Genomic DNA, 27,438 nt, shown 5'->3' with positions numbered 1-27,438 from the left:
GAGAGAAAGAGGGAGAACCTGCGACTGCTGGAGGAGCAGAGGAGTCTGACCAGACTGCTGGAGGAGGAGAGAGACCGGAGGGAGGAGGCGCAGCAACGCCGTCCTGACCAGCCTCAGGCCTAGCACCGGTAAACCATGTGTAGGACTTATTCATATAGGCCTGAGATCAGATTCTAAACATGTCATATACATCCTGACAGTTTACCATTCTGGCCTGAGATCAGATTCTAAAAAAAAAGTCTTCTACATCCTGACAGTTTTCTGAAAAAGCTATGTTTCTATGTCAGTCGATTAAAAAAAAATAGCAGACCTACAAGCTCGTAGCGCGCCACTCGGTGGCGCGCTATGAGCTTGCGTATCTGCTATTTTTCAATAGATAAAGCATAGCATAATACTAACACTGAGACCGATTCTACAAATGCCTTATAAAGTTTTCAAAAAAAAAAACCCTATGTTTCTGACAGTGGTTCTCAAACCTTTTCATGTCGAGAACCCCTAGAATGATATGGATTTGACCGCCGGCCGAACTCCATCTCAGAATATTTTTTTTATACCAGGGACCCCAAATATTTGAGTTAAAATGTGTTGTGCTGTGAAAGAATATATATTCAAAGATTTGATTTTCCACACGTTTTCACCATTAAAAAAAAGGCAGATCTGCTATTTTTCAATAGGTAAAAGTTTAAAATAATTGTGTAAAGGAGTGGTCAAAAGACGAAGCGACAGATGCGTTTCCGGTCTAGAAATGTCTAAACTACGATGTTGTAAATGAGAAATGTTGATCCTACGTCGAGCAACTACATAGCCTATTTCTTGGTCTTGGCCCATTTTATACCTGAGGCCGACTTCTACAAAATAATGTCTTATAAATGCATTGCTCACTCAAAGCACTTTACAATGGTCCATTCATTCATAGTTTCATACATTAACCCATTTTGGGGCTTGTTGGAACCCCTTTTGGTGTTTCAAGCATTCTGTTATACTTTAGCTATTGGAAAAATAGCAGATCTACAATGTACTTGTAGGTCTGCTATTTTTTTTTTTTTTTTTTTTTTTAACTTTATTTATAGGATTTTCAATTCTTGTAGACAAACAACCCCACATATACCCCACCCTCCCCGGGTTCCATCACAAATCAAGACAACAACAACAACAACAACAAAGCAACGATAAAATAAAAATAAACAGGTAGTAAAGGATATAAATAATAAATGAATAACATAAATACAATAAAATGTGCCTTTTACTAGATTAAGGGGCTACACAGTGAACCAAATTACATGTAGGAAAACACTTAGGACACATCATCAAAAGACAGTGAAAGGGGGAATTCAAGGAAAGGGGACCAAGCCTTTACACATTTCTGGCGAGATTTGTACCTGTTGTATCTGAGCTTCTCCAATATGGTCTATAAAGGATAGAACATCCTTGACCCAACTTGTAAATGTCGGAGGTTTATCAGATTTCCAAGTGCGGAGAATAAGTCTCCTCGCTATGAGTGAAGCAAAAAGCTATGAAATTGCCCTGGGGGAAGGTCTGATATTTTAGAAAAATCGTAAGGTATATTCTTTCAGAGCGATTTTATTTTATTCGACGTCAGGCCTAAATGGGTTAACCCATTCTGAACGGGAACCCATTTTGGCGTTAGCATCATGTCATGCTTTAGCTATTGAAAAATAGCAGATCTACAAGCTCGTAGCGCGCCACCGAGTGGCGCGCTACGAGCTCGTAGGTCTGCTATTTTTGAAAAACCAAAGAACGACTTGACATTTTTTAGAATCTGATCTCGGGTCAGAATGGGTTAATCAGACCAGTGTGTGTGTGTGTCCAGTGGAAACCTCGTCGTATGAATCTGATCTCAGGTCAGAACGGGTTAAGAGAGGTGAAACAGTCGGGGCGCCAGCCAGCGTCGTCCTCAACTTCCCCACTAAATCCTCCCAACAGTGACAAATTCAAGTTTATTTATCGTTTATTATTTTTTCGACACTTCCCAGGCGTTAAACACGCACACAGGCTCCGGCCTCCTCGATGGACAGCGGCGGCGGCGGAGAGGCGCTGGGTGGCGGTGGGGGCTCCGGCGGCGGGGGCGGCGAGGACGAGGCCACGTGCTGCACAACGTCGGCGTCGGAGGGCCTGGAGGAGGGCGAGGTGGAGGGCGAGACGCTGCTGATGGTGGAGTCCGAGGACCAGGCGGACTCCGTGGAGGACCTGTCCCACGACCAGAGCGGGGACTCTCTGAACAGCGACCTGGGCGAGGAGGGGGGCGGCGGGGGCGGCGGGGAGGGGGGCGGCGGCGGCCGCCACGCCCCCTGGGCCAACGACGACATGACCTTCTACTGCAGTGACAAGTGTCAGAAATGGATCCCGGCTGGTAAAAAAAAAAAAAAGCGAAAATCCTTTCTGTGTGGTGGAGTTTGCTATGTTCTCCCCGTGTCCCCGGCCTATAGGGTAGGTATAGGTATACCCTCACCAAAAACATGCAGTAATCCTGGTCACTAAACTGCCTCCCCCCCCTGGCCAGCCGGGGGCGCCTGATGGAGGGGAAAGGAACTGGTTGGAATAACGTGTTCCTTCCACGCGCGATACGTCCAACCAGGGAAACTCCCCCCCTGTCGGGTGTAAAAGGAGCAACTTGGACACTCAGGCATGAAGGGAGCATGAGTTCAAGTCTGTTGCTCTCCCCTTGTCCCCCATATATGGGGACTAGGTTGGTGGAGGGTGTGTAGAGCCCAGGATCACATTAGATGATTGACACAGGGGTGAAAAATGGGTTACAAAATCGTGGGATAAAAAATATATATATTAATTTTTGTGCCCTGGTACGCTTTCCTTTTATGTGGGCATGAAGAAATTGTTAAGTGTGTGTGTGTGTGTGTGTGTGTGTGTGTGTGTGTGCGCGTGTGCGTGTGTGCGCGTGCGCGTATGTGTGTGTGTTTTCAGCTCAGCTGCATGGAGAGCAGCCCAGCTATCTGAAGGGAGACAACTTCTTCAAGTTCACCTGCTATGACTGCTCTGAGGATGGGAAGGAAACCTTCGAGAGGATGAGACTCACCTGGCAGCAGGCATGCTCTTTCCCGCTTATACACCTATCTGACTCATTTCTATGAAGCTGTGTTATTATGAGTGAACTGTTTATTTCTTTTTAAACCTTACCATCATGAACTTGTACAACTTCTAAACTGGATTAAACAGGTTATACAGAGTGCTGGGAAAATGTACAGAAACTACCATTTTTAGAACAAGAGTATAACCTGTCTCTATGAATGCTAGGTGGTGATGCTAACCATGTATGGCCTGTCTATGGATGCTAGGTGGTGATGCTAACCATGCATGACCTGTCTATGGATGCTAGGTGGTGATGCTAACCATGTATGGCCTGTCTATGGATGCTAGGTGGTGATGCTAGCCATGTATAACCTGTCTCTGGAGGGGACGGGTCGTCAGGGATACTTCAGATGGAAGGAGGACATCTGTGCCTTCATTGGACGACACTGGACCTTCCTACTGGGAACAAGGTCAGAGTTCAAAGGTTCCACATGGTGTCTGCCCTCAACTTTCAGGGGTAACATACATACTCGTTAAGTTATTTAAAAAAATATATATATCTTAATGTCAAAATGTACTTTCACAACAATCCCATATCTGAAATCGATCATTTCCGAATATGGGTATATTACTCGGGCTACAAAATAAATGTGGAAAAAACAACGGCTATGGACATAAGCAGTAAAATACCACAAACGGTTTCAATTCAGAGTGAGTTTAGATGGCCTGAAGAGAGGGTATTAAATACCTCTGGATTTTTATTCCCCTATCTTTAGACAAACGATATGAGACCAATCACGAAAGATTAATTCTGACTATTAGTGAAGACTTAAACCGATGGTCAGCACTCCCCCTCTCTCTATTGGGTCGAATTGAGAGCATACGTATGAATGTTCTTCCCAGGCTGCTCTATCCATTTCAGATGCTACCTCCTGTATATATTCCTAAGACCATATTCGACAGACTTATTTCTAAATTCAAGCGGCCGAGAGTGAGGCTACAAACGTTCCAGCTATCCTAAAGAGGATGGAGGACTGAAACTCCCAAATCTGAGACACTATTTTTTTGGGGGCGGCACAGCTGAAACCGTTAACAATTTGGCTTCAGGAGAACTGAGGATACTAGATGGTTAAATATTGGGGAAAAAAGCCTTTGTTCGCAACGCCTTCATGTTGAGCCCTTCCTAGATACCTCACTGAAAGAGATCCAAAGGAGTGAGTGGACTAGAGTCACTTTAAAAATATGGAGAAGAATCTAAACTTCCTTTGGAAGATCTCTTCGCTAACATAAAGGAGTTCATACCAGCTCAATTGGATGTAAGATTCAGGAATCGGACAGAATAAGTTAATAAGGATGGGCTTAACCCATTTAGGCCTGACCTCAAAATGTAAAAGAAATCTTCTAAATCCTCCAGTTTTCTGAAATAAATATTTTCACGATTTTTCAAAAATAGCAGACCTACAAGCTCGTAGTGCGCCACTTGGTGGCGCGCTATGAGCTTGTAGATCTGCTATTTTTCAATAGCTAAATTACTAAAACACCAAAAGGGGTTCCCACCCAAAATGGGTTAAATCATTCGAACAAATACAGACTGAATTCGGGGGCTCCCAAGGACACATTTTTTTTCAGATATCTGCAACAGAGAGACTTTCTAACAAAACACAAGGACTGGGAGAGAGCCATGAAACCCACTCCTATCGAGGAGTTGTTGCTCAAATTTGCATTTGGTGATGGCAAGGTAATCAAGGAATTCTACCAAGTCTTCTTGGACCTTTGCCCCGAATAATACACCGTTTATAAAAGAGAAATGGGAGGCTGAATTAGGTATAGAAGTAACACCGGAAGACCGGATACGTGGGAGGAGGTGTGTAGTGATTAGCGCACCTGGTAACCAACTCGAATACATGGAGAGAATTTAACCCATTTAGGCCTGACATCGAAGTTTCTATATCAGTGGTGCTCAATATTTCATGTTAAGGACCCCAACATTTTTATGTAATATGCCGCCGACCCCCATTTGAAAACATGTCGTTCCAGGGACGCCCCCAGAAGTAAAGATTTGAGTTAAAAACGTTGACTACTGTAATATATATTCAAATTATGTGAGGCACATTTTCACGATTAAAAAAAAATAGCAGACCTACAAGCTCGTAGCGCGCCACTCGGTGGCGTGCTATGAGCTTGTAGATCTGCTATTTTTCAATAGCTAAATTATAACATAATGTTTAAAACACCAAAAGGGGTTCCCGCCCCAAAATGGGTTAAATGGAAAGTATTATGTAGATTTTTCAGGACGCCTCAAATAGTGGCCAAAATGGGTCCAAATCACTCGAATACATGCTGGAGGGACTGTGGAGCACATCATTGGGAATCATACTCGTATATATTCTGGACATGCCCCAAATTGAGACCATTCTGGAGGGAGGTAATCTGAAGCATTAAAATAAGTTTTCGGTCAAAACATTCCGGAGGATCCCCGTAGTAATGTTGTTGGGAATGATACCGGAAGGTTCTGGAGGGTAGAGTCAAAATATATGTATTACATGTGCTGCTCACAGCGGCCATCAAATGCATTACAATTAAATGGCTAAAACCAGCCCCACCAGCATAATGGTATGTGGGTGGAAAGAATATGGGACATTTACCAGATGGAACAAATTACACATATAATGCCCTGAGGCTTCAACCAGACATATTTAGCAAAAGATGGAGACCTGTACTGTCTCTACCTAATGAGGTAGATAGAAGGTATCGGAATCTTGAGTAACAATTCACCAAACGCACTTCTTTCTCCCCAGACCTTCTGGTGCGCTCATATGCTTTCCTCTTGTCTCCAGTCATGTCTGTTTCTCAGTGTTGTTCACTTCCCATTGTCGTCGACGCTCTGTCGTTTTTGTCTCTCTACATTTTATTTCCTTGTTTCATGGTGAATAATTGTAGTATTTTATTTCCTTGTTTTATTGTGAATAATTATAAATGTATGTGTGTGTATAATATATATATATTCTGTGAAAGTATGAAACAGCTGAGGTTGTGTGAAGGAGAAAAAAAAAGCAGCTGTAAGAAATATGTATGCTTATAATTCTGTGAAGTTGCCTAAACTGAAATAAAAGCAAAGATATATATATATATATATATATACTTTCACAATATAATTTGTTTGTACTTTAATAATCTTTCATCTCTTAATGTTTGGCCATTGTTGTTTTGATTGATTGATTGATTGATTGATTGAAAACAGTTTGCAAAAAGTACAGTTAAAACATCTCGGTGTTTAATTTACCCCATTACATATTCAACTCCCACTGTTAATTTCACCGACTTAAGCTGACGAAAAACCTTCGACTATACCGTTTTTCAGTGACAAAAACCATATTCAAAACTACGACTAAATATATTGACAATTTCGTCAACAAATGAAAACGGGAGAAGATAGTGAAGAAGAGAGATCAAGCTAACAAGACGATCATTTTATGCTTGGGTTTTTTTGCTCTGGCGTTTGCGCTCTCAAAAAAAAAAGAAAGGCAGATCTACAAGCTCACAATGCGGATGTTGACACTGTTGGTGGCGTGTAGGAAGAAGACGTCGACATGGTGGAGCACGGTGGCGGGGTGCCTGTCGGTGGGCAGCCCCACCTTCTTCCGCTCGGGAGCTCAGGAGTTCGGGGAACCCGGCTGGTGGAAGCTGGTCCAGAACCGACCTCCGACGCTGCGTCCCCACGTGGACAAAGGCTCGGCCAAGTCCAAAGGTAAAACTCACTTCACACGTGGGGGGGGGGGGGGCGCCGGGGGGGTAATGAGGTTAGAGGAGGTTGTTTTTGCCGCCAGTAGAAACTTACCGATTCACGAAAGATGGAAGTAGAAAGAAGGAAGTAGGTAGGTAATCTGGCAATCAGTCATTGATTTGGTACCAGATTGCCTGACACCTACTTCCCAAGTAGAGTGTTGTAAGAGGTACTTATTGCATCACTGCGTGCAAAGCATCTTTTTTTTTTTTACCCAGGGAAGTAGCTGAGCACAGGTGCTCATTTTCAGCAACGCCCTGCACATAGAAACACACAGACAGACACACACACACACACACACACACACACACACAATCACACGCACACACATTAAAACCTGGGAGCTGACCAGTACAACCACACACAGTCTTATACTGTTGGCCACTAAGCAGCTCCAGGGGGGAGCAGTTGGGGGTTCAGTCAGTGCCTTGCTCAAGGGCACTTCAGCGGTGTTGCAGGGTGAGTGATGACCAATCACTTCGCCACCCAGATTTCTCCTGCCCGTCCGGGGGAATCGAACTGGCAACCTTTCGGCAACAAGGGCCACTGATCACTTCTCATGCTCTATAGACTAGGGCTTCTCGACCCTTTCATGTCGCGACCCTCCAAACTAATCCTATTTGAACTGGGGGCGATGCAGTGGGCCTAATGGTATTTTCCATTAGGTAGGTTTCCATAGTAAGTCATGTGATCCACAGGTTGAGAACCACTGCTCTGTAACGCTGCAGTAGATTTATCTGTGGTGCTCATTTTGCATTTGCTTTTAATAATGGCTACTACAAACATGCAATGTACTGATTCTCATTTTTTTCCAAAATGCATGTTCATATCCCAACCCAGTGGGCGTTTCCAGGAGTTACATTTTGGGCAGCCCAAGAATTTCATTTTGGGGCAGGCAAATTAATAATGAATTGTCGTCCCCACCGCGCATCAGTAGCACTAAAGGTTTTCAAAGAGATATAATGAATTTCATTTTTATAGCGCTTTTCCAAGTGCTCAAAGCGCTTTACAATGGTTCATTCATTCATACATTGGGAGGTGAAGCGGCGAACAGTCGACGCCAGCGTCCTCACTTCCCACCCCCAATCCAACCCTTGATGCTGAGTGTCAAGCAGGGAGGCACTGGGTCCCATTATTTAGAGTCTTTGGTATGACCCGGCCGGGGATCGAACCCCGACCTCCCAGTCTCAGGGCGGACACTCTAACCACAAGGCCACTGAGCTGATATACCTGCCAGACAGTAGGATACAAAGATATACCTGCCAGACAGTAGGATACAAAGAGATATACCTGCCAGACAGTAGGATACAAAGAGATATACCTGCCAGACAGTAGGACACAAAGAGATATACCTGCCAGACAGTAGGACACAAAGAGATATACCTGCCAGACAGTAGGACACAAAGAGATATACCTGCCAGACAGTAGGATACAGAGATATACCTGCCAGACAGTAGGATACAGAGATATACCTGCCAGACAGTAGGATACAGAGATATACCTGCCAGACAGTAGGATACAGACATACAGTATACCTGCCAGACAGTATAGGATACAAAGAGATATACCTGCCAGACAGTAGGATACAAAGAGATATACCTGCCAGACAGTAGGATACAAAGAGATATACCTGCCAGACAGTAGGACACAAAGAGATATACCTGCCAGACAGTAGGATACAAAGAGATATACCTGCCTGATATACAGTACCTGCCTGGGTTGGAGCGGCTACTTTTTGGGGGAGAGCTCTTGTTTCGTTTGTGTCTGCATGAACGTATTTCTTGTCGTGTTGTTTGTGTACTATACGGTATGCCTCGTTCCCTTGTCTCTTAAAATGAGACGATGCGTCTCAAAGGGTTTATCCTTTTATCCCAATAAAGGTACTATAATTATTGATCTCCTCCTCCTTCCTCCAGGCTCTAAGGCCGCAGCGGACCCGGTCGTCACGGTCGAAGGCCTGCGGAAGCGAGGAGCCCGCAACCCCGCCGAGAACGCCATGCAGCTGAAGGAGAAGCGCTCGCGCACCCAGGAGGCCAAGGACATCCGCCGGGCCCAGAAGGCACGTTTTATTCTAACCCATTTTTAAGCTATTGAAAAATAGCAGATCTACAAGCTCATGGCTGCTATTTTTGAAAAATCGTGGCACAAATCTTTGAATATATATATATTTCAGAGCAAACATTTTTAACTAAAATATTGGTTTCTGGAGGGGGGGGGGGGGGTCCCTGGAAATACATATTTTGAGATGGGGGGGGGGGTCCGTGGCCCAATAGAGATAATTCTGGGGGTCCTTGACATGAAAAGGGTTGAGCACCACTGACATAGAAATACGGGTTTTTCAGAAAAATGTTAGGATTTAGAAGCCTTTTTTTTTATCGACCTCAGTCCAAAGTTAAGTACACACCTGTCAGTCATGTCATGCTAATGTCATGATGTTTACATCATTATGTATGTATATTACCTGTAGAGCTGACCCCGAAAAATGTAATATTCAAACAAAGCTTTGTTCCATGGCACGACATTTGAACAGCTTGCCGTGTTTGTGTAAACAACACAAACATTGAAGACTAAAGTTGAGGGCAGAAAAGCAAAGACGCAAATTGTGATTGGACCCCGGATGACATTTTGTGACGATTTAATTGGCTGAGCACGGAACCAAGCGAGCGATGTCAGGACTTTGGCTCCTCTATGCATTACACTAGCATGGCAATGTTGAGAGCTTGTAGATCTGCTATACCCTTCAAAGCCACGTGCGGGAACCCCTTTTTGTGTTAGCATCATGTTATGCTTTAGCTATTGAAAAATAGCCAGATCTACAAGCTCATAGCGCGCCACCGAGTGGCGCGCTACGAGCTTGTAGGTCTGGCTATTTTTGAAAAATCGAAGAGCGACTGACATAGAAACACAGGCTTTTTCAGAAAACCGTCAGGAATCTCAGGATGTAGAAGACATTTTTTTTTAGAATCTGATCTCCGGTCAAAATGGGTTAATAATCTTTGCTTCTTGGGGTCCCTGGGAACAAAACATTATGAGACGGCGGGGGTCCGCATTAAAAATTAATTTTGGCGGTCCTCCTTGACATGAAAATGTTTGAGCACCACTGATATAGCGACACGCATTTTTCATAAAACTGGTCAGGATTTTTAGAAGACATTTGTAGAAGCGTGGTCCTCGGTGTTACCGAAGGTGATTTAGATCATACATGGGCAACTGGCGGCCCCCACCTTCACTTAATGTGGCCCTCAGGTTAATGTCGGCATACTGATATATTGGTTTCAGCTGTTTACAATTCCAATCATGCAAACATGACCCGCTTTAACTATACAGTCTAAATTAGTAGCTTTAATTACAGTCTAAATTAGTAGCTTTAATTACAGTCTAAATTAGTAGCTTTAATTACAGTCTAATTAGTAGCTTTAATTACAGTCTAAATTAGTAGCTTTAACTACAGTCTAAATTAGTAGCTTTAACTACAGTCTAAATTAGTAGCTTTAATTACAGTATAAATTAGTAGCTTTAATTACAGTCTAAATTAGTAGCTTTAATTACAGTCTAAATTAGTAGCTTTAATTACAGTCTAAATTAGTAGCTTTAACTACAGTCTAAATTAGTAGCTTTAACTACAGTCTAAATTAGTAGCTTTAATTACAGTCTAAATTAGTAGCTTTAATTACAGTCTAAATTAGTAGCTTTTAATTACAGTCTAAATTAGTAGCTTGCTGAGTAGTATTACAAATAATGTAATTGTCTTTTTATGTCCAATATATTTGTATTTAGTTAAATGACTTTTCGGGATCCCAATTAAAAATAGCAAATATATTTGTGTTTAGTTAAAATGACTTTGGTCAGTATCCCAATTAAAAATAGCAACAAAAAAAAAATCAGGATTTCAATTCAAAATATAGTAAAAAATAGCTGATCTACAAGCGACGCGTTTTGAACTTGTAGATCGGCTATTTTTGCATGCAAGTGTGCCCCCCCCCCCCCCCCCACCCCCCCCCCCCCCCCCCCCCCCCCCCCCCCCCCCCCCCCCCCCCGGAGTGAGCATGGAAATATAATGGCCCTCTCCCATCGTCAAAGTTGCCCACCACACCTGATTTAGATTATTGTCATCCTGCCAGGAGGCTGCGGGTGGAGGAGGAGGAGGAGGAGGAGGAGGAGGAGGAGGAGCCTACACAGACCGCAGCAGCGCCTCCTCCACTCCCGTCAAACTGGGAGGAGGAGGGGGCGGAGGAGGGGGAGGGGGAGGCCGCGGTGGCGGTGGTACCGCGGCCCGGCGGCCCGACCTGGTCCTGGAGAAGGGCGAGGTGATCGACTTCTCCTCGCTCAGCTCCTCGGACCGCACGCCCATGACCTCGCCGTCGCCGTCGCCCTCGCCCGACGTGGACTTCTCGGCGCCTGGGACGCCCGCCTCCCACTCGGCCACGCCCAGCCTGCTGTCGGAGGCCGACCTCATCCCGGACGTCATGCCGCCGCAGGCGCTGTTCCACGGTGAGAGTTGTTGTTTGTTTGTTCTGACCATAAATCAGATTCTGAAAAAAAATGTCTTCTACATCCTGACAGTTTTCTGAAAAAGCCTATGTTTCTCTGTCAGTCTTTTTTTCGATTTTTCAAAAATAGCAGACCTACAAGCTCGTAGCGCGCCACTCGGTGGCGCGCTATGAGCTTGTAGATCTGCTATTTTTCAATGGCTAAAGCATAGCATGATGCTAACACCAAAAGGGGTTCCCGAGATCAGAGATCAGATTCTATAAAAAATGTCTTCTACATCCTGACAGTTTTTTCCATTCTGACCTGAGATCAGATTCTAAAAAAGTGTCTTCTACGTCCTGACGGTTTTTTCCATTCTGACCTGAGATCAGATTCTAAAAAAAATGTCTTCTACATCCTGACAGTTTTTTCCATTCTGACCTGAGATCAGATTCTAAAAAAAATGTCTTCTACATCCTGACGGTTTTTTCCATTCTGACCTGAGATCAGATTCTAAAAAAAATGTCTTCTACGTCCTGACAGTTTTTTCCATTCTGACCTGAGATCAGATTCTAAAAAAAATGTCTTCTACATCCTGACGGTTTTCCCATTCTGACCTGAGATCAAAAATAGCAGACCTACAAGTAGATCTTGTAGATCTGCTATTTTTCAACAGCTATAAAGCACGACATGATGCTAACACCAAAATGGGTTCCCGCCCCAAAATGCGTTATTATTAACACCACAGGGAAATACATAAATAATCCGTGTCATTGTAGATTTGAGCTAAAAAAAAAAAAGCTCATATACCGAGTCACTTTATGCTGTGGAATGAGCTTGTAGATCTGCCATCTTAAAAAAGATTGTGCAAATCTTTGAAAAATAGCCCCGAAAATAGACCATATCTACAATTTTTGGCTAATGGTCCCCCGTCACACAATGATTTGGTAGATCCCCCTGTAGTCATTCTAAAGGACCCTGTTGAAGACCTCTGGTGTAGAGCGAATGAGGAGGGGGGCCTACATACTCTGGTCAACCACAGACATAATAAGGCTTAGTAAACCTGTGATGTGACGATAAAACTGCCTCTGATTTTATTGTAGTTGTACAAACGGTGTTGTGCTAAAACTAGAAAATATTATGATCACACGTCGTGATGTGGCGCGTGTGACCGTCGTGTATATAGATCTGCTAATTTCACCGTTATCGAAAGATCTTGGAAATGTCTGCCGATATAACCATGTCCAAAATAGGGACTGATTATTATTTGTTTGTTTTATTAAATTCACCCGTTCTGGGGCGGGAACCCCTTTTGGTGTTAGCATTATGTTACGCTTTAGCTATTGAAAAATAGCAGATCTACAAGCTCGTAGCGCGCCACCGAGTGGCGCGCTACGAGCTTGTAGGTCTGGCTATTTTTGAAAAATCGAAGAACGACTGACATAGAAACATACAGTAGCTTTTTCAGAAAACCGGTTGTCAGGATGTAGAAGACATTTTTTTAGAATCTGATCTCAGGTCAGAATGGGTTAAGCCTCTTCTATAAACAGATTTTGTCCCCACACACGTCTCAAAGATGTCTAACGTTTGTCTTTAAAGCCCAAAATGACCCGTCCCCTCCATATCTGGTGGAATTGATCAATCAATTCACGTTCGCTCAGCTCGGCCATTGGCGACTTTTAAATCCTTTGCTAAAGACTCGTTTCTTTTCAATCGCGTTTGTTTCCTAAGTACGTTTACCGTGCCCTTTATATAGCCTATAACCTATGCACTATGTTCCCAATATGCACTTTATGGAATTTGCCTTTTGGTTTTTGATATATTGTTCTGTTCTGACATTTTTTTTATATAATGCTTTTCCTTCCTTTAATTTTTTTGCTTTAATTTATCTTCCTATCCTCTTCTTTTGGCCTCGATGTATGTTCTTATGCTCTTTGATGTGAAGCACTTTGGTCGTTTGGAAATGTGCTATACAAATAAAAGTTTGATTTGATTTGAAGATTTGCCATTGACGATGAAAGGGGAATTCAACCCCTTTTTGTGTTAGCCTTATGCTATGCTTTAGCTATTGAAAAATAGCAGATCTACAAGCTCATAGGGCGCCACCGAGTGGCGCGCTACGAGCTTGTAGGTCTGCTATTTTTTTGAAAAATCGAAGAACGACTGATATAGAAACAGCATTTTCAGAAAACTGTCAGGATGTAGAATAATTATTTTTTTTAGGTCAAAATGGGTTAATAATATTTTTGGGGTCCCGCTGGAATTACAAAACATTATGAGATTGAAGATTTTGCCATTGACAATGAAAAAGGGTAATTCAGGTGAAATATCCGCTAAATCTATTTTTTATATCATATATATATATATATATATATATATATATATAATAAATCGATTACTGCTCCTCCTCCTCTCCCAGACGACGAGGAGATGGACGCGGAGGGGATGATCGACCCGGGCATGGAGTACCTCCCTCCTCCCAGCGGGGGCGCGGCCGCCATCCTCCTCCTCCACCACCAGCAGCAGCAGCGCAAGAAGCTCCGCCCCTCGGCGGCCGGAGGAGGAGGAGGAGGCGGATCGGCGGCGGCGATGCACATCAAGCGAGAGGCCGAGAGCGAGGAGGACGAGGAGGAGGAGGAGGATGGCGTCCGGCGGCGTTGCCGCGAGGACTTCGAAGAGCGCCGCCCCTCCCAGAAGCCGCTGCTGGGGGGAGGAGCGACGGGACGTGGTGGCCCCCCCCTCCTCCTGTCCGCCGCGGGAGGAGGAGGAGCAGGAGGGCGCCTCCTGGTGGCCGGAGGAGGAGGAGGAGGAGCCGGAGCGGTGGGAGCCGGAGCCGGAGCGGCGAGAGAGATGATGATGAGGCGCGGCGGTGGCGGCGGCGGTGGGGGTGGTGGCCCTCCCCTCGACAAAGGGGGGGAGGGGCTGGGGGGGGTCAGGGGTCATCCGGGCGTCCCTCACTTTGTGCCGCTGAGCCTGTACGAGGAGAGGATGCTGCTGCGGAGGCTGGACACCTGTCCGCTGGCGCTGGCCGTCACCCCGCAGGTAAAGGGTTAAAACATGATTTATAATATTATAACCACCCCGTTCTGACCTGGGATCAGATTCTGACAAAAATGTTCTTCTACATCCCCGGACAGTTTTCCGTTCTGACCTGGGATCAGATTCTAACAAAAATGTTCTTCTACGTCAGTCGCTCGATTTTTCAAAAATAGTAGACCTACAAGCTCGTAGCGCGCCACCAAGTGGCGCGCTACGAGCTTGTAGGTCTACTATTTTTCAATAGCTAAAGCACGACTTAATGCTATAACACCAAAAAGGGGTTCCCCCGCCCCAAAATGGGTTAAACCACCCATTCAGGACGGGAACCCCCTTTTTTGGTGGTTTTTTTAACCCATTTAGGCCTGACGTCAAAAAAAAAAAAAAAAAAAAAACGTTCGCTCTGAAAAGAATATTATATTCAAAGATTTTTTTAAAGAAATGTGGCGCAAATCTTTGAATATATATTCTTTCAGAGTGAACGTTTTTAACTCAAATCTATGCTTCTGGGGGGGGGGGATATGTTGTCCCTGGAACAACATATTTTCAGAAGGGGGTCGCGGCCAAATACATCTAATTCTGGGGGCTTCCATTGACATGAAATGGTTTGAGAACCAGTTACACAGAAACATGGGTTTTTCTGAAAACTGTCATGATTTAGAAGACATTTTGTAGTATCCGTTCTCAGTCCTAAATGGGGTTAAAATCATTCTGACTGGATTTTTTTATCTCAATAATGCCCAAAGTCTGCGTCGAGAGATAATATCCCGACAGGATGATTAACCCATTTTGGGGCGGGAACCCCCTTTTGGTGTTAGCGTCATGTCATGCTTTAGCTATTGAAAAATAGCAGATCTACAAGCTCGTGGCGCGCCACTCGGTGGCGCGCTATGAGCTTGTAGATCTGCTATATGACCCTGTTTTATTCTCCCCTTATGACATTGAACACCTCCCTCCGTGCAGGCCAAGCGGCTACACAGGAAGCTGCTGGTCCGACAGGCCAAGAGGCAGAGAGGGCTCCCCCTGCTGGATGTGGACAGGGCCGTCAACGCCACCCTCAGCCTGGTGGGCGGGATCTATGGGGCCCAGGGGGTGGGGGGGCCGCAGGGGGGAGGAGGAGGCACCGCCCCCTCGCTGAAGTACTGCACGGACAGCCAGGACCTGCGCATCCTCGACCGCTTCCAGGTACAGTACAGTACAGCGCTCGGGGTTAGCAATATGCTATGCTGACAGACTACAACTTGTCCAAAATGCAGCAGCCAGAGTTTTAACTAGAACTAAGATGAGAGAACATATTACTCCAGTTTTGGCATCACTGCACTGGCTTCCGGTGGTTTTTAGGATTGATTTTAAAATTCTTTTACTTGTCTATAAAGCTCTCAATGGTCTCGCACCTTCCTACCTACATGACTGCCTGCCTAAATATGTCCCAAACCGCCCCCTAAGGTCTTCCACTGCCGGCCTGCTCGCTTTGCCAAAAAAAATGGCAACTAAAAAACACGGGGAAGCAGCTTTTTGCTTCTACGGGCCGTCGGCATGGAACAAGCTCCCACTGTACCTTCGTCAGGCAGCCTCTGTAGACATTTTTAAAGCTCAGCTCAAGACCCACTTCTACAACATTGCTTTTAATTGATCTTTTATTTTTTTTATTTTTTGTTATTCATGTCCTCACTGCATTACTGCTTGTTTTTAATGTTGTTGCCATGCTTTTCTTTTATCCTCCATTTCTCTGTAAAGCACTTTGAGCTGCATTTCATGTCATGAAAGGTGCTATACAAATAAAGTTTTATTATTATTATTATTATGCTACAGTACAGCGCTCGGCGTTAGCATTATGCTATGCTTTAGCTATTTTTGAAAAACCCGAAGAACGACCGACATGGAAACACGGCTTTTTCAGAAAACTGTCGGGATGTATAGAAGACATTTTTTTTAGAATCTGATCTCAGGTCAGAATGGGTTAAATCCATAGACTGTAAAAAAAAAAATGGACAAAGCGTTCTCCGGGTCTGATATGGACGTAAAATGAAGCCTGTCAGTCCTTTGTATTGTAAATCGCCATCTTTCTAGATCCGTTTGAGCCCAGCTGAGCCCATTGGCTGGCCCAGACAACGAGGCGGGACTTCCCCCCCCCCTTCTTCTTCGTTGGTTTTTATTTTGACTCGAGTGGGTGGGGGATCCCGATCATAGACTGTAACGGTAGCCACGCCCCTCAGAACATACGCAACTTTATGGTCATTTTTTTAATAAATGGGACCATAATTTTCCAAAAAGAATATTATGACATGAGAAATGAGACTTTAAACTAGTGACTGGAAGCAGAAAGTATTCATGACCATGTTTATTAAGGTAATACAGTCTAGGTGAAGTTGGGCCCAAATACATGGACTTCTATGGGGCTATGGGTTTTTTTGGGCCCAATGACAGCGCCACAACAGGCCATTATATGAACTTTCAGGAAATCCCGATTTCCTCAGTGGCTTCACAGAATATCTGTCTGACTGCCCCCCCTGGTTAAAACCCCCCGCGGAGATGGAAAATAATGTTTTGAGCCGCATATCCGTGGTCATAATGGAGACCTACCGTAGGTCACTGTTCCCCAAAAAGTGGGTCGGGAGACTCGGGGCCCACTTTGTAGGTCACGGACACATTTTTTATTTTATTTTTTTTCTTTATTCAGGGAGAGTTACAAGTTTAGTTTTACATCCTTATTGTTATTGGTGACATTCCCCGTTTTTTTCCCCCGTTTCTTTTGCCCTTAGGTTGGGCAGAATGACCCTCCCGTTGACCCTCGCACCCTCCCATGGGTCCTAGCCAGGGGAGGCGAAACACAAGAATTTAAATTAGTGATGCACCGAATATTCGGCCGCAGAAAATATTCGGCAGAAAATGGCTAAAAATGCATTTTCGGCCTATTCGGTTTCGGCCCCGAATAGGCAGAAAATATATCACCGAATAGTGTATGCAATTAATGCATTCAAAAGAGCTGAATAAATGTTTTATGGACCCATAATAGTGATTATTATTCAAGTTAAATTTTGCCATAACCATTTATTTTGCCATAAATCAGGTAGCTTTAAGGTACGGCCATGACAGCAATGGTAGGATTAAAAGATATATAATATTAATCATATTCGGTATTCGGTTTTCGGCCAACTGTTTCCTATATTCGGTATTCGGTTTCGGCCAAGAATTTACCTTTCGGTGCATCCCTAATTTAAATACATTTAAATACAACAAAATAAGGACAAATAAATAAAGTAAAATGAGTAAAAAAAGAGAAAAATAAATGAATAAAAAGAAACAAAAAGAAAAAAGGAAACATATAAATAGATATAAGAGATGTAAACGGAGAATAAAACACAAACAATTACAAAATAGACATTTGTATAATTTAGCATTATACATTGAAATTGATGCAGAGTAGTTAAGTTAAATCACAACTGATCGCTCAGGAGTGTTTCCAAGTGTGATATGAAGGGTTGCCATCTAGCATGGGATTTCTCCATTGAGCCTCTTAATTGTGAATTTAACTTTTTCACATATACACGCACGCACGCACACGTGTGGGGATTGAAAAACCATAAACCCTGGGTGATCTACTGTATGCTTGCTATCAAATTGTATGTTTATTCATGCAGCATAGTACTGTAGTGTACAGTATATGAATGATACATTCTCTGGCTGATTTTAGTTTCTGCCCTTCTAAGGACCAGCTGAGACCCCGACTTTGAGAACCAGTGGTGTAGTGACGGGCGGGAACCCCTTTCGGTGTTTGAAGTTATACTTTAGCTATTGAAAAATAGCAGACCTACAAGCTCGTAGCGCGGCACCTACGAGCTCGTAGGTCTGCTATTTTTTTTGTAATCGTGAAAATGTGGTGCAAATCTTTCAATATATATTCTGTCAGAGTGATCGTTTTTAACTCAATCTTTGCTTCATGGGGGGGGTCCCCTGGAACAACATATTTTCAGATGGGGGTCGGCGGCCAATTACATATATTATTTTGGGGTCGTTGACATGAAAAACGTTAAGAACGACTGACATAGAAACATCAGAAAACTGTCTTCACGGTCTAAATGGGTCAAGAGCGTATCGGACCGCATCTCCATGATATGATCTAATTCTAAACTGTCAACATGAAGTCCAAATGAGTCATAGTTCTCTCTTTTTGTATCTTTTTTTGTCATCAGTTTCCTCCTTTTTTTTTAAGTGAAAGAAAAGCAGTGTCAAAATATCTTTTGCATATTCGGCTTCAAAACAGGCCGTGTGCGGCGATAGACTGACTGATCAGCTGGTTATGTTCATACACCACTTTGTTATTTGTATTATGTAACGATGCGTAACGTTATATGAGAGCCGCTATAATTAATATTTCCAGGGTGAATGCCTCTGACTTAAGGCTCATTACATAGTCTGGATTTACGGTGGTGGGGGTGATGACCACCGAACTACAACATGACGTCACTGAGGTGACCACCGAACTACAACATGACGTCACTGAGGTGACCACCGAACTACAACATGACGTCACTGAGGTGACCACCGAACTACAACATGACGTCACTGAGGTGACCACCGAACTACAACATGACGTCACTGAGGTGACCACCGAACTACAACATGACGTCACGAGCCGCGGTGAACAGCAAACAAACCGCCACCGCTCCAGCCCTTCTCTCTGTTTTTTTACTCACCACCGCTCAACGTTATTTCAGCTCCAGGTGGTCATCTCACCACCGGAGCGGTGGTCACCTCACCACCGAAAATCCAGACTATGAATAGGCCTCAAATTGGCCTAATTTTCTACAGTGCCACCCAATGCTCTTTGGGCCCATTCAGGAATCCAGCTCTGACGCATGCCCAAAGCTAGTTAGTGTGGCAACCAGACTATTGTAATTGTAACATTTTATTATCATTTGGGTCTGGAGCTAAAAGGTTCAGGAACCAGCGCTGTTTGATAAGTTATGATAACGGGTCAAATAGTTTGTGTCGCCTATTTTTTTTAATATCAAAAGTCCTTACTTTCCTGTCCAAGAAAACAAACCAACATAATCTAAATCTTCAGATGACATGGATTATTATCCCATTCTGAACGGGGACCCATTTTGGGTGTTGGCATCATGTTATGCTTTAGCTATTGAAAAATAGCAGATCTACAAGCTCATAGCGCGCCACCGAGTGGCGCGCTACGAGCTTGTAGGTCTGCTATTTTTGAAAAATCGAAGAACGACTTGACATTTTTAGAATCTGATCTCGGGTCAGAATGGGTTCATCAGACCAGTGTGTTGTCCAGTGGAAACCTCGTATGAATCTGATCACAGGTCAGAATGGGTTATGGGCTCAACCCTACAGTACCTACTGTACCTCGGCGATGATAAAACGTCTTTGCTTTATGGATACCAGTGTTGTTTTCGTCGACTAAAACTAAGACGAAAGATGTTCGTCGACTACCTTTTTCCACTGAAGGAAACGAAATGGAAGCTAAATGAAAACTATGCTATGGTGACTAAAACTAAGACTAAATATACTGACAATTTCGTCGACAAATAAAAAACTCGACTAAAATGTTAGGAAGGGACTAGTGGACGACAGATCCAGTATAAGTCATTTTACACTTGGTTGCATGCTGAAAACAGCAGATCTACAAGTTGTGAGCTTGTAGATCGGCTATTTTCAGCGAGTGTAAAACAAGTCATTATGACGGCAACGAGGCCCGCCGAAATACATTTTAGTCGACTAAAATCTTATGACGTTTAGTCGACTAAAACTTAACACTGTGACTAAAAACTTAAGTGAAAGACTATATGCAAGAGACTATGACTAAAACTAAAATAAAAAATGTGCTGCCCAAAAACGACACTGATGGATAATGTGTCAGTTATGCTGTGTTTTGACTGCTTTCAGACATCGCTGTCGAGCCCGAGAGGAGTCCGCCACGCCTCTGTGTCGTTCTGGCATCGACTGATGGGGTCTGACGCCGGTCAGGACCAACCCGTTAAGAGTCCTTACACCGCCCGCATGCTCAAACCGTTCATCAGGTATCCTAATAATTATGATGACAGTAATAAAATGAATATTTTCTTAACCCATTTTGTCAGTGGGGAACCCCTTTTGGTGTTGGCATCATGTCATGCTTTAGCTATAGTCCTGTATTGTATGTTTCCAACAGTTGAATTGTGTTGATGCAGCCTGTGCCAGCTCAGTGGCCTTGTGGTTAGAGTGTCCGCCCTGAGACTGGGAGGTCGGGGGTTCGATCCCCGGCCGGGGTCATACCAAAGACTGTACAAATGGGACCCAGTGCCTCCCCTGCTTGACACTCAAGGGTTGGATTGGGGGTGTAAGTCCCTGCGACATACTATAGCGTCATGTCCAGGGGGTGTATACTTGTACATCAAGCTGCCTCACGCCACAGAAACAGGAGATACAGGGCTGTATTTTGCGTGTCTTAAGTACCAGGTCTTATTACCTAACTTGAGTAAACTAAAGACCTGGAGGCGTGATCAATGCTCTTTGGCCACTCAGAATAGCCAAATGGCATTGATCACGCCTCCAGGTCTTTAGTTTACTCAAGTTAGGGAATAAGACCTGGGACTTAAGACACGCAAAATACAGCCCATAGGCTCCTGCCCCCTATGGGGCCTCATGGCTCGGCAAGGCTACTTACTTACTTACTTTACTTACTTACCCTGTGCTCTCTTGCAGGAGGGACTACGAGAACAAGCCTCTGAAGATGAGGCTGCTGGCAGAGATCCGAGCGTACGCCCACAGGAAGGACCCCGGCTGGAGGCCTCAGCCGGACGCCCCCATAGACTACTGCTACGCCCGGCACAACCACATCCCCACCGCCAACGCCATGTGCCACGACAGCTTCTGGCCAGGTCGGGTCGTTTTCTTTTAGTTTTAACCATAGAGTATTAAAAGGATAGAGACTAAACTAGCGCGAAGCTCCGCCCCCTCCGCTATTCATGTCAGTGGAAGTTGCTCAGTGGCGTTTTGAAGCACCCGGAAGGCTGCCGGAAGTACCGTCTTTTCGCTGATTCAGCATTTCACTTCCGCATTTGGACACCAAATTTTGGTGTCCAAATGCGGAAGTGCACCCAGAGTGCACCTGGGCTTTACATTGGGCGCTCGGTTGCACAGGGTTTCCTCGTCAAGAATCCACGGGTCCGCCTGCAGTCCTTCCTCTTACCACTAGGGACCAGCGCTTCAACATTGGAGTGCCTAGCTGGCCCCTTGGTTTTAACCCATTTTAACGTTTTAACGTTGTAGTCCAGACAAATCCCCCCCCGTTCACTTGCATTGGCCTCAATTTCCCAGAAGCCCTAGCAGCCCGCAGCGCATGGGTTGATTTCCAGGTTTTCGTCGTTGTGGCATGAAGTCACCAGCTCCGCTGCGGCAAAGACGTAGTTTCTTTTTAATTATTAAAATACGGCGGATTGAACACATGAAACAAATGTCGTGGCATATAGCGTATTATTAAGCAGGGTCTTATCGTTTGATTAAACAACGTGAAAGCCCTCAAAAACCGTTTAATTATTTGCATTTTATTTTTTATTGTGACGGGACAGACACCGCATATTATATAAATGTATCCCTTTAAAAAAATATATATCTATTCAAAGATTTGCACAGAATGTTCAAGGTTTTCGCGAGCTTGTAGATGTAATGGTTGAAGTGGTTAGAGTCTAGAAGTGTGCGTGCGTGTGTTTTTGAGTGGTGCAAACACTCCTACAACCAGCAATGTCCGTACTGTGTACACCTATTATAATGTTTTCACCTATGTATGAGCACCAGTATGAGTGCCAGTAGGGGCGCTGTTGTGCCATGCAGAAGCAGAGAGAGACAGTGCTGACAGACTGTTGCCTGCTAATGAGAGAGGGGGGGGGGGGTGTTAACCCATTTTGGTGTTAGCATTATGCTATGCGTTAGTTATTGAAAAATAGCAGATCTACAAGCTCATAGCGCGCCACCGAGTGGCGCGCTACGAGCTTGTAGGTCTGCTATTTTTGAAAAATATTACGAAAAACGACTGCTATCTATGAAAACGACTGGGATGTTTGTGTCCTCCAGGGGTGGACCTGTCGGAGTGCCTCCAGTACCCGGACTTCAGCGTGGTGGTTCTGTATAAGAAGGTGGTGATCGGCTTTGGCTTCATGGTCCCCGACGTGAAGTACAACGAGGCGTACATCTCCTTCCTGTTTGTCCACCCGGAGTGGAGGAGAGCGGGCATCGCCACCTTCATGATCTACCACCTCATCCAGGTACGCGTGCGCGCGCACAGTCACACACACACACACACACACACACACACACACACACACAACGAAGTTCCAAACGAACCAGAGAAGTTAGTAAACCGTAAATCGGTGCCCGTTCACTTCTATGTGAGACTCACTGCCAATCCAGCAATCAAGGCTGAGTGGCTGGCAGCTTGCTCAAAGTGGCTCGGCCAGCACACACCGGTAATCCCTTCTTTACCCTTATGTCTGTTGATGGTCAAGCTCATAGCGCGGCGCGCTACCTGATCTAAGGTCAGAATGGGTTAGTTTAGACAGTTTTTGGCTTAGACTAGTCATTGGTTAGACCAGTCATTAGTCCTATATACAACTACAACCTATCTCAAACCCTCACCCTAAACCTAACCTCCCACGGGGCAGCACACCTAAACCTAACCCTTTTTTTTTTCACTTAATTTTTATTGAAGGAAGAACAGACAAGATAACACAACTAACAAGACTATACAGAAAGAAAAAGACAAAAAAGTAAAAGAAAAAAGGCTGCATTTTTCATATTACAAAAAAACATTCAATGAAATCCTATTGCAATATCGCTAGGCTGAGAGAAGAGATTCCACTTTTCCCACTTTTTGTAGAATTTATTGCGAATGCAATGAGCACTAACTATGAGACCTAGCAGAACATGTCTGGCTGTCTGTCTGTCACGCTGTAACACCACCCGCCACCAGAGGGCGCAGCTGTATCACACAAAACACACACACACACAATTCAATTCAATTCAAAGGGCTTTATTGGCATGAGAAAACATACGTTTACATTGCCAAAGCAGACACACACAAAAACGTAACTTAAAAAAACGTAACTTAATTATTATTTTTTTAAACGTAAAAAACACACACACACACACACACACGCACACATAGTCACATACACACACACTAAAAAAAACTTTAAAAAACCCAAAAATGTACGAGCTGCGTTTGCACGTCTTACTTGTCCTCTTGTAGTCTCAGTATGAACGTTAGTTTTTCCGCCTAAACCCTAACCTTAACCCATGTCCAACGACTAACGTCTAAACTAAGTATGCACCCCCCCCCCGTCTATCCAACATGTACGTGTTCCAGACATGTATGGGGAAAGACGTCACGCTGCACGTGTCCGCCAGTAACCCCGCCATGCTGCTGTACCAGAAGTTTGGCTTCAAGACGGAGGAGTACATCCTGGACTTCTACGACAAGTACTACCCCGTGGACAGCAACGAGTGTCGACACGCCTTCTTCCTGCGCCTCCGACGCTGAGCGGTGGAGCGGCTATGGGCACGTAACGATACACTCGACTCACGACGCGACACGTGTCACCATATGAGGTTCACCGTACCATTTCTCACCATGTTTTCAACACAATGATTTTCCAGACAAATGACAATTCTTTCTTTTTTTTTTAATGATTTATCTTCCCTCCCCTAAGCTTTTTTCACAATTTTCATTTAACTACATTGCAAAGATAATTGCCTTCCTTGATGTATTAATGAGCATCAATAACGACCATCACCTGGGCACAGTGCACAGACACATATACAGCTCCCCTCTCCAGGCCTCTATACTGTCTCATTTCTCTTCAAAATCATGTGAATATGATGGAATATGATTACAGCGGACATTTCTTATCACACACTAGCCCCCCCCCAAAAGGTTTTTTTCTTTTTAATCGATTTTTCTTTTTAATAAATCGATACATATCGTCGGGATATAATATCGATATATCGCGATATACGATATATCGTTACATGCCTAGTGAGCGCACACACACCAGAAGTTAATTTAGAATAGCCTATTTTTATTATTTTTTTCTCCCTAATTTAGTCATTGTGTTTGAGATCCCGGGGGAACTGGAGGAACCAGAACTTTGGGTGGTCACAATATTGAGTAACCAAGAATCAGTTTGGAACCGTTTCTTGGAACCGGTTTTTTTTTTATCACCACTGTCAGAGCTGGTATAGAGGGTATGTGCATGCATAAAGTGAGTTTTAACGTTGTTTAACCCATTCTGACCTGAGATCAGATTCATACGAGGTTTCCACTGTACAACACACTGGTCTGATTTACCCATTCTGACCTGAGATCAGATTCTGAAAATGTCCAGTCGTTCTTCGATTTTTCAAAAAATAGCAGACCTACCAAGCTCCGCGCTACGAGCTTGTAGATATTTTTCAATAGCTCAAGCATGACACGATGCCAACACCAAAATGGGTTCCCGTTTCAGAATGGGTTAATTCTTTCTCTGCTAGGTATATGTTGGGTATATATTCGTACCCCCTTCAGCTATGACGTTATTTGCTAGGTACGTATCGTATATATATTTGTACCCCCCCTTCAAGTCCATATATGAAGTTGTTGGGTTCTTTTGCTGCCTGCATCTCTAGCCCCCTTCGGACAGGACTTTTCTGTTTGGATGTAGGGGCTGTCAAGGCCAGAAAATAGTTTTTTTTTTGTTGCCAGTCAGTATATGCGCTCCCGCATAACTTTGTGTATGATGAGACGCTCTCACGCGCATAGTATACCCTCTATATAATTACAATACTGATAGTTCTCAGACGTTTTTTGTTTTTTATTATCTTTTTATTTCAAGGACCACCAGCGTACAAATGGACCCCCGTAAGGGTTCTCTTAACCCATTCTGAGCGGGAACCCCTTTTGGTGTTGGCATCATGTTATGCTTTAGCTACTGGAAAAATAGCAGATCTACAAGCTTGTACGAGCTTGTAGGTCTGGCTATTTCTAAGAACGGCTGACATAGAAACACGGCTTTTTCAGAAAACTGTGTCAGGATGTGTAGAAGAACATTTTTTAGAATCTGATCTCGGGTCAGAACGGGTTAAGAGTTCACTGTAAGAGTCCTATATAGGAATCGTTAAAAAGGGAAAACCGGAATGGTTAAAATCCTAAAGGATCCAAACCCCCCTATAGTTGTCATGCCAATGAATTCATCCACGATTCCCCATTCCTGTGTGTCGCCTCCTACCTGCCAGCGAGGAGCCTCCTTGCTATAAAGGAGAGACGTGGGAACCTCCCTTTACTCCTACTCCTCCTCCCGTTCGACATCCCCCCCCCCCCCCCCCGCAGACAGGCTCCGCCCACACCCCGGCCCGTAGGAGGAGTATTATATACATGGTGCGGTCGGTCGGTGACAAAGTGTTTTTTTTAGCGACATTGTGTTCGTGTGTTTGTAGACGCTCAGCAAAGCCACCATGCACCACCACCGCGGTGGACTGGACTTCATGGTGGTGGACTTCGTTGTCGGGGTCCAACCCTAATACGTTTAGGTGGTCTTCATCTGTACAAGCTTCTTTTGTTCCTTGAGTGTGTGTGTGTGTGTGTGTGTGTGTGTGTGTGTGTGTGTGTGTGTGTGTGTGTGTGTGTGTGTGTTTGAGTGTGTGTTTTTAACACTTAATCATCCAGGGAAGAATAAACTCAATCAAACACAAAAATAGACAATGTTGGTATGTTGTGTTTTTCGTTCTGTAACCATGTGTTTAAAACCCCTTTTGGTGTTATTGCATTATGTTATGCTTTAGTTTAGCTATTGAAAAATAGCAGACCTACATACAAGCTCGTAGCGCGCCACCGAGTGCTATTTTGGAAAAAATCGAAGAACGACTGACATGGAAACATAGGCCTTTTTCAGAAAACTGTCAGGATGTGGAAGACATTTTTTTTTTAGAATCTGATCTCAGGTCAGAATGGATTAATCAATGAAGGGTGGCTCCACTGCCCGCGTTGCGTGACTGCATTAAAATTGCCCCGGTTTCGTTTTTTGATGCAACGCGACAGAGACGCATGTTGGACATGCGCTGCTCCCGTGCTTGCGGTTATAGTTCGGTTAGGGTTTGAGGTGGGTTGTCGTTTGTCGGACCAATGACTAGTAGTCTAAAGGCTCATACATAGTCTGGTTTTACGGTGGTGGGGTGATGACCACCGAACTACAACATGACGTCACTGAGGTGACCACCGAACTACAACATGACGTCACTGAGGTGACCACCAAACTACAACATGACGTCACTGAGGTGACCACCGAACTACAACATGACGTCACGAGCCGCGGTGAAGAGCAAACCACCGCCACCGCTCCAGCCCTTCTCTCTGTTTTTACTCGCCACCGCTCAACGTTATTTCAGCTCCAGGTGGTCAGCTCACCACCGGAGCGGTGGTCACCTCACCACCGAAAAACCAGACTATGAATAGGCCTTAAGTCCTGCAGCCCTATATATTCAGGTGATTAACGATGCATTTTTTTTTACTTTGAATGGAAACAGATGAAACGTGTTGTATTTAACCAGGTGATTCTACGGAGTGTTTGAGTTTTATCTGACCAAAATGAAAACGCATCACATACATTTGTTTTGATTGTAAAGCATATTTATGAGTACCTAGAAAAGCACTGTAAGTTTGCTTTATTGTTTGAAACGAGTTATATCAAAGAGCATTGAGCAAGATGATAGAATGTCATTCAAAAAAGATCCATTCATTCAGCTCTGATAATACAAATATTTACTTCTGGGGGGGTTCCTGGAATAACATATTTTCAGATGGGTGTCGGTGGCCAGTTAAATATCATTTCTGGGGTCCTTGACATGAAATATTGAGAACCACGGATACAGAAACATGAGGTATTTCAGAAAACTGTCAGGATTTTTGAAGACATTTTTTTAAATTTCGACGTCAGGCCTTTAAACAAGCTGAGAATGAATTTCATTTAACATCTGGAGGGAATTACAGTGAAGTACAGTGAGGAACAGACCTTCCTGTTACTACTAGTACAGTGCCTACCGTATACTAGCTCAATGGTTCTTAAATAATTGGC

The 27,438-nt window shown here is 44.1% G+C and overlaps 1 protein-coding gene across 1 annotated transcript; it reads left to right on the top strand.

The window, feature by feature from the left end:
* Positions 1–26,063, top strand: kat14 (lysine acetyltransferase 14). The gene is made up of 13 exons (XM_080760459.1): positions 1–128; positions 1,995–2,371; positions 2,941–3,062; positions 3,394–3,515; positions 6,621–6,793; positions 8,746–8,888; positions 10,951–11,320; positions 13,719–14,341; positions 15,299–15,520; positions 20,243–20,376; positions 21,041–21,216; positions 22,409–22,599; positions 23,700–26,063. Exons 2-13 carry the CDS (start codon positions 2,029–2,031, stop codon positions 23,871–23,873), a joined length of 2,793 nt encoding a protein of 930 aa, XP_080616585.1. The 5' UTR covers positions 1–128; positions 1,995–2,028; the 3' UTR covers positions 23,874–26,063.
* Positions 26,064–27,438: the final 1,375 nt, after the last annotated feature.

This window comes from Protomyctophum bolini, assembly GCF_963924005.1.
Source record: "Protomyctophum bolini genome assembly, chromosome: 3".
In the NCBI taxonomy this organism is placed as follows: Eukaryota; Metazoa; Chordata; class Actinopteri; order Myctophiformes; family Myctophidae; genus Protomyctophum; species Protomyctophum bolini.
This window is presented reverse-complemented; position numbering and strand designations above follow the sequence as displayed.